The 12,499-nt window shown below is 46.7% G+C and overlaps 1 protein-coding gene across 14 annotated transcripts in view; it reads left to right on the top strand.

Moving 5' to 3' along the window:
- ENOX1 (ecto-NOX disulfide-thiol exchanger 1) overlaps positions 1-12,499 on the top strand; it is a 545,438-nt gene that overhangs the window by 384,870 nt on the left and 148,069 nt on the right. For all 14 annotated transcript variants that reach the window (XM_039251548.1, XM_039251538.1, XM_039251540.1 and 11 more), the window contains 3 exons: positions 5,347-5,520; positions 6,741-6,947; positions 10,477-10,710. In XM_039251548.1, coding sequence (XP_039107479.1) covers positions 5,347-5,520; positions 6,741-6,947; positions 10,477-10,710 — 615 coding nt within the window. The remainder of the gene's footprint in view (positions 1-5,346; positions 5,521-6,740; positions 6,948-10,476; positions 10,711-12,499) is intronic.

Genomic DNA, 12,499 nt, shown 5'->3' with positions numbered 1-12,499 from the left:
CTCCTAACATGCTGATACCCTGCTTTCACACCGACTGTCCTCTCCGGTGCTCCCGTTCTGTGGAGGTGGAATCTCTGGTTCATGTTCGCATTTATCTGAAGAAGACACTGAAGCCCAGGGAGTTTAAGGGATCAGTCAGCCTAAGCGACCCTCAGCTGTATCCAGAGCCTTCCAGTTTGAGTTTACCTTTTTAAAAACTGCTTTCCTTTGTTGATCATGAATTTGCAGGAGTATTAGAGAAAAGGGGGGCAGGGGCGCCTGCGTGGCTTAGTTGGTTAAGCGTCCGACTTTCGCTTAGGTCATGATCTCGAGGTTCGTGGGTTCGAGCCCCGCGTCAGGCTCTGTGCTGCCAGCTCAGAGCCTGGAGCCTATTTTAGAGTCTGTGTCTCCCTCTCTCTCTGACCCTCCCCTGCTCATGCTGTCTCTCTCTCTCCTAGAAATAAATTTTTTTAAAAAATTAAAAAAAAAAAAAAAAAGAGGGCATAGAATGAGAAAAGCATTCCCAGAGCCCTTGGCTGGCTCAGTCAGTTAAGCATCTGACATCAGTTCAGGTCAGGATCTCATGGTTCATGAGTTCAAGCCCTGCGTCAGGCTCTGTGCTGACAGCTCAGGGCCTGGAGCCTGCTTCGGATTTTGTGTCTCCCTCTCTCTCTGCCCCTCCCCCCCCTAAAAAAATCAGTAAACATTTAAAAAAAAGAAAAGAAAACATTCCTCTAATAGTCTGAATTTAACTGATGACGTAGAAGAGTAGGTCCTGTCACTGGCAATGGGAAATCATTGTGAGAAAGTGTCCATCATGTATCCTCAATGGCCAATAAACAGAATGTCCTCACGTATCACGTAGCTTCTCTGTCGAGTAATAACAGATCATATTTTGAGACAATGTTTCCTCTGGAGAAAGGAGAGGAGTTTCCGCCTGTTTGTCAGAGCCCCTCCAGCCCCTCTCTCTGTTCTGGCCCCTACAAGCTTGGTATCTCCCTGGACTTGAGGTCCCGTCCGGGACTCAGATATGAGGAAAGGGGCCCTTGGGGCCCTGCATTCTAAGACTCAGTATCCAGCCGCCCTGGACACTGGTCGGGCTGTGGCCCAGGCTCAGGACTGATGACCGGGGTTTCTGTCTCCCTCCACAAACCCTAGGCCTTGGTTCTGGTGTCTGGATCCCATCCTGCTTCTGCAGCCTGAGACCCATCTCAGGTAACCACCCTGACTGTCAGTTTCTCTCCGGAGGCCTCTGACCCCGTCACATTGTTGCCACACCTCAGTTCTACCCAGACTGAGTCAGAACCTGGATCGGGGCGCCTCAGGCCCTGTGACCTGCCAGCGGAGTCCCTGGGCAAAGCTGGCTGCCTTATCTTGCGTTTCGTCTGCTGCTCATGATCTCCGTCCAGGACTAGACCTAATGCGAACCTTTAGCCTGATTCCTGCCTCTTTTTTCTTATTATTCTCTTAGAATGCTGTGCCCTGCCTTCTGGGCCACACTTATCTCCGGTGTTGACAGTGCACCTGTGTCCCCTGAGCCTCAGTTCAGCCCAGCATCCACACCCACACCTAACTTAGTTAGGTCTGGGCTTGACGGAGACAGGCCTCTATTGCCTTTCTTTCCAGGAGGGTCTAGTTCTCATTTCAAATAATTAGACCTCAGTGAGGCATTGATGGGAAAGGGGGCCAGCCACTGCTAGGGGCAGCAGACAGACTGAGAAGGAGAGATGGGGGGCAGCTCAGCCGGCAGGGGGCCTCTGCCTAGAAAGTGCACCTCTGACCTTTGGTGCCTGCCGGTCCCAGTGAGAATAAAGCCAGAATGCACTAGCTTGACAGCAAGATGCCTTCTCATCTAATCTGACTCCTGCGGCCTCAGGACACAGTGGTCACACTGTCACACGCTCACCATGGTATAGCATGGACAGTTGTTTGGAATTCCCCAGGCCTATCAGGCTCTCCCCAGCAGATCCCTTCTTGTGCCGCCCTCTGAGCCTCAGTTTACATTTCTCAACTCTTCCTTTAAGTTTGGTGCCCATCTTTCATGTCCGCCTTTAACACTGTGATTTCCCCCAAGTGGGGAACATATTACAGTTCCCGACGCCAGGCCGTGGCAGTAGTACATGCCCAGCAAATGCAAAATGAATGAATGAAAGAAAGAAACTGCGGTGTCTGAATACGAGACCCTAACCCGCCCCCTGAAAAATGCTTGTCTCGTTGATGAAACACTCACCGGACTGTGTGTGAATCGGTAAGCGGGACTTTCGTTTCTGGTGTTGTCTTGTCCAATCAGGAAGAAAGAAACACTTGCGTGGCTGTGGCCTTAGCACCTCTGTGCTTGCTTGTCTTCGATCCAAGGAGAATCGGGGCAGCGCTGCCGTCTTTGAAATAAATAACCCTTCCTCTTGTTTGAGTACGATTTCTGAAAGAAAGTCCTACCCAGTACTTAATTGGATTCTTTCTTGCTGCAATTTAAGCCTTCTTCCTCTTTTCCGTGAGTGGAATTATAACTCATTATCTCTGAAGTTCACAGGGGCACCTTTTCTAAGCAAGACAAGGAGCTGACTCTTAGAGTTTGAATTCTCTCTGCACCTTTGTCTTCCCGTGCGTCTGTCTGTCTCAGACTCCCCAAAACTGTGCATTTCCTTTAATGAGTTAGTACAAAATAGGTTCCCGTGCTATTTGAGAAAACAATTTCCATCTGTTCATATATTGTTAAAAAGTAATGGGTTCTTATTTAAAAAAAAAAGGGGGGGGTGCGGTCTAATTCTTCCCTACTTCCTCCTCTCAAATACCGAATCTCAGATCCTTTGAGGCCCAACATAATTTAAGTGTTAATTCCTTTCTAAGCTCTTTTCAAGCTACTGTACTCACCATGCAGATTTCATTAAACCTCAGAGTCTCTTCATATTGGTGTCTCAGAAAAAGCAAAGTAACTCTTGCTCTATATTAAACTATGTTGTTCAAGAGCGGTGTCTTTTGTCCCCATTTATTTGTTTGGCCATCCAAAAGGAAACAGAAGTCCGTTACGACTAAAATAGAACACAAGCGCTGGACTTCTCATTTCATTTGTGAGAAACATCTGGTTATTATAATTCACAGAGTTTACTGTCCTGAGCCGTTTCAGCCTTAAATCGCCCTGTGTTGGCAAACAACGGAGAGGGCCAGGCCAGGAACGAAACAGACGAACCTTACGTACCAAATGAGATTAAATGAAAGTATATGCCTGCCAATATTTTGATTTCTAAAACATTCACCTTGAAAGCCAATCTGTTGTTTCAGTGGCCATCATCACTGAAGTCCTTGCAAGCAGATTTCTTAAGATGAGACAGATAAGATGAGACACCAAAGCATTTGGATCAGAAGGATACATCTTGACTTTTTTGAAGAGCGGAGTAAATGTTCAGTAGTACCCTGGATCCGGTGAATGATCAAGTCGGTTCCTTTGAATGGAAACTTTGAAATAGTCAAGAGACCGAGGGGCCCTCATGCCGACTCTGCTTTTTGTTTGGTTTGTGATGTTGGGGATTTCACTTAACTGCGTTAAGCCTCAATTTCTTTATCTGTAAAATGAGAAAAAGACCTGGGAAACTTTATGAGGATTTTAAATGACTGGCCAAAGTGTGAGTCTTGTCTCTGTCACTTTCAAGCTTTTATGTCTTTTGTCTATCACTTGTTTTGAGCAATGTCAACAGAGAATCCCTACTAGTCGTCCAAGAGATTTTTTGGCCAAACAATCCCATGTTACAGATGAAGAACCTAAGAACCATAATTACAGAAGAAGTACCTAGAATGTCAAGATGATTCCTTTGAACAGGAATGCTTTAGATTTAGGATTTTTTTTAAAACAAAAGCAAAACTGAAAAAAAAAATCCCTCATTTTGTTGAAGTCATGCTAGTACACTGTCAAGTTAGATGGATCTAATAAATGGGACAGCAGCCCTCCTGGGGTTATAGATCACAATCACTCTGCTTATTCTGTTCAACCCAGAAGGAGAGCGGAAGTATCCAAGGTAGCTGGAGGAAAGCTATAATAAACCTTCTTCCTTATTATTATTTTCTATAATAAACCTTTTGCTGGTGCTTGGTATGCACTGGAGTGTCATGGTAAACAGAGGGTGTGGCTGTCACCTCATGCGCCTGTGGGCTTCTGGGACCTTTCAGCACAGGTAAGCACACTGAGGCCACGCCGCTAGGGCAGGGGCTTTCTATGATCAGAGGGTCCAGGAGGGAGGAATGGGAATGATCTAGGATGACAAGGGAGAAAAGACAGGAGAGTAAGAAAAGAGAGTTTCACTGCTGAGGAGTTGCAGAGGATCACTATGACTATTCTTGGTGATCTGCGCACCTGTGTGTCTACCAGGAATGTCACCACACTACCAGTGAGACTGTCTGCTTTCTCCCTCTCAGGAGAGGGACCCCCTTGCAGTCACTTTCAGACACTCAGTACATTACTCTAACAGTCCCTGCTTGTAAATAAATCTTACTTGTTTAGGAAAAGAAAATCCCTGTATATCACCTTTGCAGTTACTTGTTTCATTACCACACTGAAAAACAAAGCAAAGCAAACCACAACAACAGCAAACGGAAAAAAACTCATTGCTTATATTGGAAAACCCATTCCTTTTGCCCCCTTTCATTTTTTTTTATACAGAGCATAAATTTGTTGTTTTTATACAGCGTGTAAAGATTTCAGAAAGTTTGGTCAATTATTTGTTGATTGAATTAGAGGAAGAAAGTATGATTAGCCAATAGAATCCAGAAACGTACAGCTAATTTTGTGCCCGCGAGTATCTAACCCAGCCATAGTAATTATAATCACTCGTTGTTTTTTATTTCCTGGGGGAAATAGGTGAGGTTGGACCTGAATTTATCATTATAAAGTATGCACATATAAATTGAACTTTTCTAAATCTAGGTCACTCGGGTAAGAAGGCTCTTTTGATAAAACCAGATTGACAATTAGATTCACAGGGCACTTCAATGTTAAATGGTATTCTTCCTGCATTCTGGATCATAAGGCAGTGTAAACAATACACTGATGTTAAGAAACAGAAAACCACACTCGCAATAATAGCAAGCTTCACGGTGCATGGTTTTCCACTTTAATATGCTATGTCCTGTTCCGCCGTGTTAATATTTTAAGTAATATAATTTCCTTTGCACTTAGCTTTAAGTTCATCTTTTATTTTCTCTTTATCCTCCTGGAATAGCTTTCTATAATGCTACATCTTCGGGAGGAATTCCTAAAAAAAAAAGAAAGAAAGAAAGAAAGCATAAATTCGATGAATCTTTGTAAGAAAACAGCAAACACAACAATGAAAATTGATTTAAGATCCTCCAGTCAATGTTATCTTGTGTACCTTACAGACTCCATCTGTGTACCGGGTTTTGACCCAGGCCTCAACATGATGACTGGGATCACCCCCATTAACCCAATGATACCAGGCCTGGGGCTGGTACCACCGCCACCACCAACAGAAGTGGCCGTCGTCAAAGAAATAATCCACTGCAAAAGCTGTACTCTTTTCCCTCAAAATCCAAGTAAGTGTTAACTGTTCAAGATACCCGCTCAACAATCTAAACGTCTTTCCTTTCTTTTCTCTTCTATTTTAATGTAGCATTGTGTTCCCTTTAAGATGTGACTCAGAATCCTTCCACACGGATGCACAAAGTGGAGACCCATTCTCCATGCAGCCTTTGTCTCTAGATTAGCACAAATGTACGGGGATGTGTCCATGTGTTGTCGTATCAGGAGCCGAATTGACACCTGAAGGCAGGATGTGTGATTTGGGGAAATGTATCCCGCATTGAGAATCTTTTTGCATGCAGTGACATCTAGCATTTGCTGCAAAAAGTAGTGTGAAATATGTGAGCATTCCCATCCATCTTCACAAATGTAGGAGAAAAACTCTGAAATGTGCTTTGCTAGATGGAAAATTGAATTAATTTGGCAGTTAGCAATTTTGGGGAGAAGCCTGCATCTCAGAGTTTCTGGGCCAAATTGCATTTGCTTGAAGGAAACATACATTTGATGAATAAATGAGCCAGAATTTTTTTTTTAATTTAGGCTCAGATACCAAGTCTATGGGCTTAAATAGCTAGAATTTTTCTTAATTCATATTAATCAGTGTTGCCTTTTTGAAGTGGACTTTTCAGGAGATTGCTTTAGTAATCTACATATAAACTAGGTAAAATGTTGTGACAGTATGCGTTTTATCTTTTCCTAAAGCCTCTCCCCAATGTAATCATTTGCTCATTTAAATGTGAATTTTAAAAAAAAGTGTTGTTTTCAGGCCAGGCGTTTGGTGTTTCCCAGCCCAGCAAGTACTGCTTTCGGGTTGGGTTCCCAGCATCCTGCCTTGCTGATCCGTTATGCCCGCAACGAGACAAAGCCGATAACAAGCCCAAGTTTTCCATCATGTTGTCATTTCATCATGCTTTGTCCTTTGTGAGGTTTTCTCCCCCTGTTTTCTGGGCTTCTGTATTATGAAAGAGAAATGAAATTATGCTAACGCTTGTGTTATCTTTGCTCACGGTCAAGCATAGCCACTCTATGTAGAAAGGAACACAGAAAGTAAAGGTTGGAGGGGGAGGTGAGGAGAGGAGGTAAAAACAAAACCACCTCCCATCCTTTGGTGGGTGCAGAAATCTGTTGTTACTCAAACTCGACACTTACTCTTCAAGTTTCACTTCCGCCAGGTGAACCAGGAAGAGGGCAAAGAAATAAAAGGCAAACCCTTCTGTTTTGTCGTGATTAATAGATCTTCCACCTCCTTCCACAAGAGAACGACCTCCTGGGTGTAAGACTGTGTTTGTCGGAGGATTACCTGAAAATGCTACTGAGGAAATTATTAAAGAAGTCTTTGAGCAGTGCGGTGACATTACAGCGATTCGGAAAAGCAAGAAGAATTTTTGTCACATTCGCTTTGCAGAGGAATTCATGGTTGATAAAGCCATTTACCTTTCTGGTACTTTGCATTACATCAGGGGTTTCCTCAGCATTTTGTTATGTTTTGTGATGTTAATATGAGCTTATTCCCTTTTGCTTCAATGTACAATAAAGTCCTCACAGTTAGGGGCTGGAAAAAGAGGACCTCTGCCTTTTCCCTTGGCTGCCAGAAGCGGTACACTAAGTCTGTGAGCCTTGCTCGCTGCACGAAGGTTTGCCCAACACCAGTCTTTAGGAATTCCATCGAGGTTCTAATTAATGTTCTCAAGTGCTTATTAGATGAAAAGCAATATTATGAATACCGAGGACCATTATTATTATTGGATATAATTCCCTGGAGGAATAAAGTATGCTCTCAGCATAATTTCAGTTTTCCAGAAGTGGTTCACTTTCTAGACCCCAGGGTACCAAGTCAAGATCAGTTCCTCGCAGGAAGTAGCCTGATGTCATTGCGACTTTAGGGGAAGGCCCAATATCATTGCCCAGTTGCCAGGGCATTTCGATTGGTAAAGGCTGCCCTGTGACACTCGCTTCTTCGGTCCCAGTTCATAGGGGAGATTTTTACAGATGTTGAAATTAGACCCTGTGCGGCCTACCACTCTGTGGCTTTTGGAGCCAGTATACGGAGTCTGTCATCCAAGGCTTTTCCAAATCTAAGAACTATGGATCTGATACTGATATGTGGCTTTAGAAAGGTGTGTGCTTAGATTCAGCTCCTTGCCGTTCCCTCACACTCTCCGTCTGCATGTTTCTCATCTGCCACTCTGTGCACCACCTCCCTGTTCCTGAGGCAAAGCTAATGAGGGAAGGTGAGAAAAGAATGGGGTGAAAAAATCTGAACCTCTCCTGTCAGGCTTACTTAATTCTCGCAGGCAGCTCCCTTCACCACGGAATACTCTCACAAACCCCAGGCGCCTCGGGGTTATTCCAATGCTGCTGTGACTTTCCTGAGTAGAGCCAAGGTAGAGATGTGGAGAACTTGAAAACCTGTACTCCAATGAAACCTAACAAAGTGTGTGTGTGTGGGGGGGGGGGGGGGGGGGGGGGGTGGTATCTGAAAGCATTCTAAAATAGAGACGGAAAATGAAACATAGAAAACAATATTTTACAGCACACAAACAGCTATGTGTTTTGCTTCGCATATCTTCTTGGGCTGTAGCATCCGAGTAATCTGTTACACGGGTGGGGATTCTGTCACGCGTGCCTGGCCGTGGGTCTCACATGCTCAGGCTACGTAACCTCTTCCTGGCCTCCATTTTCTCATCTGCAAAATCGAGGCAGCAACAGTACTCATAGGATCATTATGAGGAATGAATCAAAATAATGGATATGAAGTGTTCAGCAGGGCGCCGACAAACAGGAACCACTGCAGAGATGGTTGTTCTTAACACGAACATCCTGAAGATGATAAAGAAGCAGTGATTCTTATTTCTCACGGCCCCTGCCTGGGAAAGTTGGGTTCTGATCACAGCTCCATCAATAAAAGTATTACTTCACCCCACCTGATTAAATGAGAGGGTTAGAGTAGATCAAAGGTGCTTTTCAACACCAACATAACACAATGTCTAGACCCAGTCAGAAATGCCTGAGACATTGCCGAAGATGAACAGGCCCAAATGTGGGCATGCGAAAGGAATTTCTCTATTTATTCCTTGATGCTAGGCTTTGCCCAACTTGGACCGTGGTCCTGCTGCTTAGCCTGGCGCTGCGTATCTCCTTGGTCTGCCCCCTTTGCGACAGGAAGAGCCCACAGCTAAGGCCTCACCTGCTGCTTCCCTGCCTGGGGCCACACGGGCCTCCACCGCCCTGGGAAGATTGCACATCAGCCCAGGGAGGATCTGAAAGGCTGGGGGAGGAAAGCTGCCCCTCCTGGGCGCGAGCTCCCGCAAGCCCGTGCCCAGCTGGAAGGCCTAATTTTAGGACCGTGTTCACATTTGAGGGCCAAGCTAATTTTAGGCTCAGCCTCATCAGGATCTCTTTTAAGGCCTTAACGATGATGTTTTGGCAAAAGAGAGGGTACTTTTTGGAGCAGAAATATCTGAAAAACGATGCTTTGGCCATGAGCAGGAGAAAGTTACTTGGCCAGTGGGGACTGCTAGCTGGTCTCAGCAGGCGCTGCCCGCTTAGCTGTCACGTATATATCACCGTGGTCTGCTGACCTGTTAAGTTCCTATGGCCCAGAACCAAGACGCACCCTGCTTTAGCATGAATTGCGCTCATGTGTGATGGGATGTTTGCATTTTTGATAGGTATTGTGTCTTCCCATTTTTAGAGAACACCGTTTACACCTAGGAGTCAGAAGGGCATAACAGGAATCAGATGTGAGATCTGTTTTGTGTTTGTAACTTCTCCAGCTTCTGCAGGGATTTTCGGCTGAGCTCCAACCCAAATGCCAAGATAATCCATTGAAATCTACCACAGAGATCTTGAACATGAGCGTAGGGCAGCCTGGCATTTCACAGTGGTATCTCATTTGCAAAGCCCCTACATGGCAAAAGTGCTCATTTTGCTGTCTCCTCTGGCAGCCCCGACAGCTGTGATCATGCTGGGACCTGAATTTATGTTTTTAAAATCCGAGTACCCCAAACTGAAGAGCAGCCTCAAAGCCAAGTCTTCCTTCATTTGAAGTTAGGCTAGCTGTCTGGTTTCAGTTCTGTTTGTGTTGATTTCTCAGATCAAGTTTCTGCACATCATCTTTGTAAGTTGGGTAGCTCACAGTAAATCCCCCAAAGATTTCCAGGCCCGTGTTTTTGGTCTAGCTCTGCGTGCTTGCACGGGCTCCCGTGGCCTTCAAAGATTGCGTGGACAATTTGTGCGGTGCTGCATGCCAGATGAGGTACTGCAGGGCTGTAAGGAAGGCAGCAGCGAGGCCTCTTGATTGAAGGTAAAATATGCTCCCGCGTGCCCCAGAGGATAAGTGGAAATAAAACAGCACTGCAAAATTGCCTTGGTAATTGTGGCTTTTGCAGCTGCTGAGAGAGAATTGAGCAGCATTTTCTAGACGGATGAAGCAATAACATGTGAGTGAGGTGCTGCAGAATTTACTTTGTAGATCTTTTTAAATATCACAGATATTCTTTATTTACTCCTGCCCCACCCTTTCCTAAAAAGAATTTAAGAGCACTTATGCAATGGAGTTACAGTAAATTGAAAATATAAAACCGAAGCCATAAAAACGTAGCGCGGGAGGGAAAATGCTACATGCCAAATTTGTTTCGGAGCTCCCTGGAAGCCAGAGGGAAGAAGGAGTTACTCTAAGTTGCCCTGGTTCTTGAGGTCACCCTGTTAGTAACACTGGCTTGAAAGACGGGTAGGTGACCCTCTGAGACACCTGGGGGGGCTATCCCCCAAATCCCTAATAGGCTGAACTTGACCGTCCTTCCTGATCACTGGGGAGAGGGTTTAACTGCTCCCCACCTGCTATGGGAAGAGCGCCCTTGCTACGGGCCCAGAGATAGACTAGAGCTCCCACCCTGCGCCCTTGCTGAGGGCCGCGGTGAAGCTCCTCGTGGTGGTGACCTTGTGATGGGCCTTTCCGTTGCTTTCAGGCTACCGGATGCGGTTAGGGTCCAGCACTGACAAGAAGGACTCGGGCCGCCTGCACGTGGACTTCGCCCAGGCCCGGGACGACTTCTACGAGTGGGAATGCAGGCAGAGGATGCGCGCGCGCGAGGAGCGGCACCGGCGCAAGCTGGAGGAGGACCGGCTGCGGCCGCCCTCGCCGCCCGCCATCATGCACTACTCCGAGCACGAGGCCGCGCTGCTGGCCGACAAGCTGAAAGGTAGGCGGCCGCCATCGCGTGCCTGCCCCGCCAGTCGCCCCTGCCCGCTGACACACAAGCCCTGCAATCCCCCAGCACCCCCGATGTCCCTGCCCGTTTCACCTGCTGATTTTCTGCAGGCGAGGTCACCTGGAAGCCTGGGACAGAGCCCTGCGGGCTCCCGCCTGTGTCGCCCGTGCAGGTGTGCGTACTGTCACTCCGCACAAGTCGCGGATGGAGGGGAGAAGAGTGGCATGCAGAAGCCCCAGAGCTGGCTCCTGTCTTCCCACCTGTGATGACTGAGCGAGGCTAGCGTCCCCTTCCCTTGGACGGGCAGGTCCTGGTGTGCCTCGGGCTCCTAGAGTTGACACCTACCTGGACAAAGCCCCCTTCGCACATACCGGAAACCGCACTGGGGTCTGTGGAGGGTGGGAGTGAGATGCAGAAAAGGATCCCTGCCTTCAGAGATGGAGTTGAAGGGACCCTGCTAACACCTATGGAATAATTGGGGGGGGGGGGGGGGGGGAACGAGTGCATGTCATTTCTTTAACGATTGCTGTGCTCCTCTCACGTGTTTGATGCTGTGGGCAGAGTAAGGACATATGAGGGCTTTAGTACCTGCCCCAGGGAACTACAGGTGATGGGGGAGGGGCCGGAATTTTAAGTCAGAACCACGTGCATGTGTGAATTCCCTTCCATCCGCCATCAGAGTTGTGTAATCTGAGCGGCATCTGTATTTTATAGACAGGTGATGGTCAGACCTTCCTCAGGCCATTGGGCGTGACAGGTTTTAACCAAAGAACACGGGTTGCAATCGCCATCCACATGTCGGTGTCTCGAGTAAACAATTAACTGAAGTACAAAGCCAATGGCGTGATTGTCAACCAACATATGAGCAACGTGCTTTGGGAGCACAGGGACAAGTGTTGATGAAGGTATATCAAGAAAGTCGTCACAGAGGAGAACTGTGCAGAAGAACCAAGGTGCCCCCGTCCCCAGGAGAAGAAGGGCTTAACTACATTCTGGTCAGAGGCTGGAGCCCCAGGGAAGCAGAGAGGAATTTGGCCCAGGAGGAGAAAGGCGCGTCGCCTGCTCCAGTGTACACGGGAGCCGTGTGGAAGTTTATAGAGTGGGGTGAAGCTGGAAGAGCAGTGGGGGGGCCAGCAGGCAGAGCCCTGAAGGCGGCCACTGGATTGGGTTTTATTCCTTAGGCAGCAGAGAAGCCATTAAAGATTTCTTATGAGAAGAGAGATGTGATTGATCCTTGGAGTGTTTTAGAGCATAGCTAGTATATTGCTGGGAGTGTGTAAAGTGTCTTGGGTGTTTTCACGAAATGAAATGTATGAAAGCTGCTCTAAACCTTAGGAAGATAGGAGGTTCTATATCTTTAAAAGAGAATTCTTTTATTTATTCTAAAGTTTATTTATTTATTTTGAGAAAAATAGAGACAGTGCGTGGGGGAGGAGCAGAGAGAGAGAGAGAGAGCAAGAGAATCCCAAGCAGGCACTGTCAGCGCAGAGCCTGATGTGGGGCTCGAACTCACGAACTGTGAGATCATGACCTGAGCTCAAATCAAGACTGGCTAAGCCACCCAGGTGCCCCAAGAATTCCCTGAGAAAGGACTTCTGCTTCTAGCCCTTGTCTCCTGGTTCAGCCTTGGGAACCTCTAATCAGTACAGTGGTTACTGATAATGCCCCACTGTAACTACCTGGTGCCTTTTGCCAATCATGTGCGTTCTGCTGCTCTGAAAGGGTGTGTCCTACAGACCCAAATACGCAGATCATTGTCCCTTTAAGAAAAGGCATGCAC

Source organism: Hyaena hyaena, unplaced genomic scaffold (genome assembly GCF_003009895.1).
Source record: "Hyaena hyaena isolate Hyena2069 unplaced genomic scaffold, ASM300989v1 scaffold_394, whole genome shotgun sequence".
NCBI lineage: Eukaryota > Metazoa > Chordata > Mammalia > Carnivora > Hyaenidae > Hyaena > Hyaena hyaena.
The sequence above is the reverse complement of the archived record's forward strand: the minus strand, read 5'-3'. Positions and strand labels throughout refer to the sequence as shown.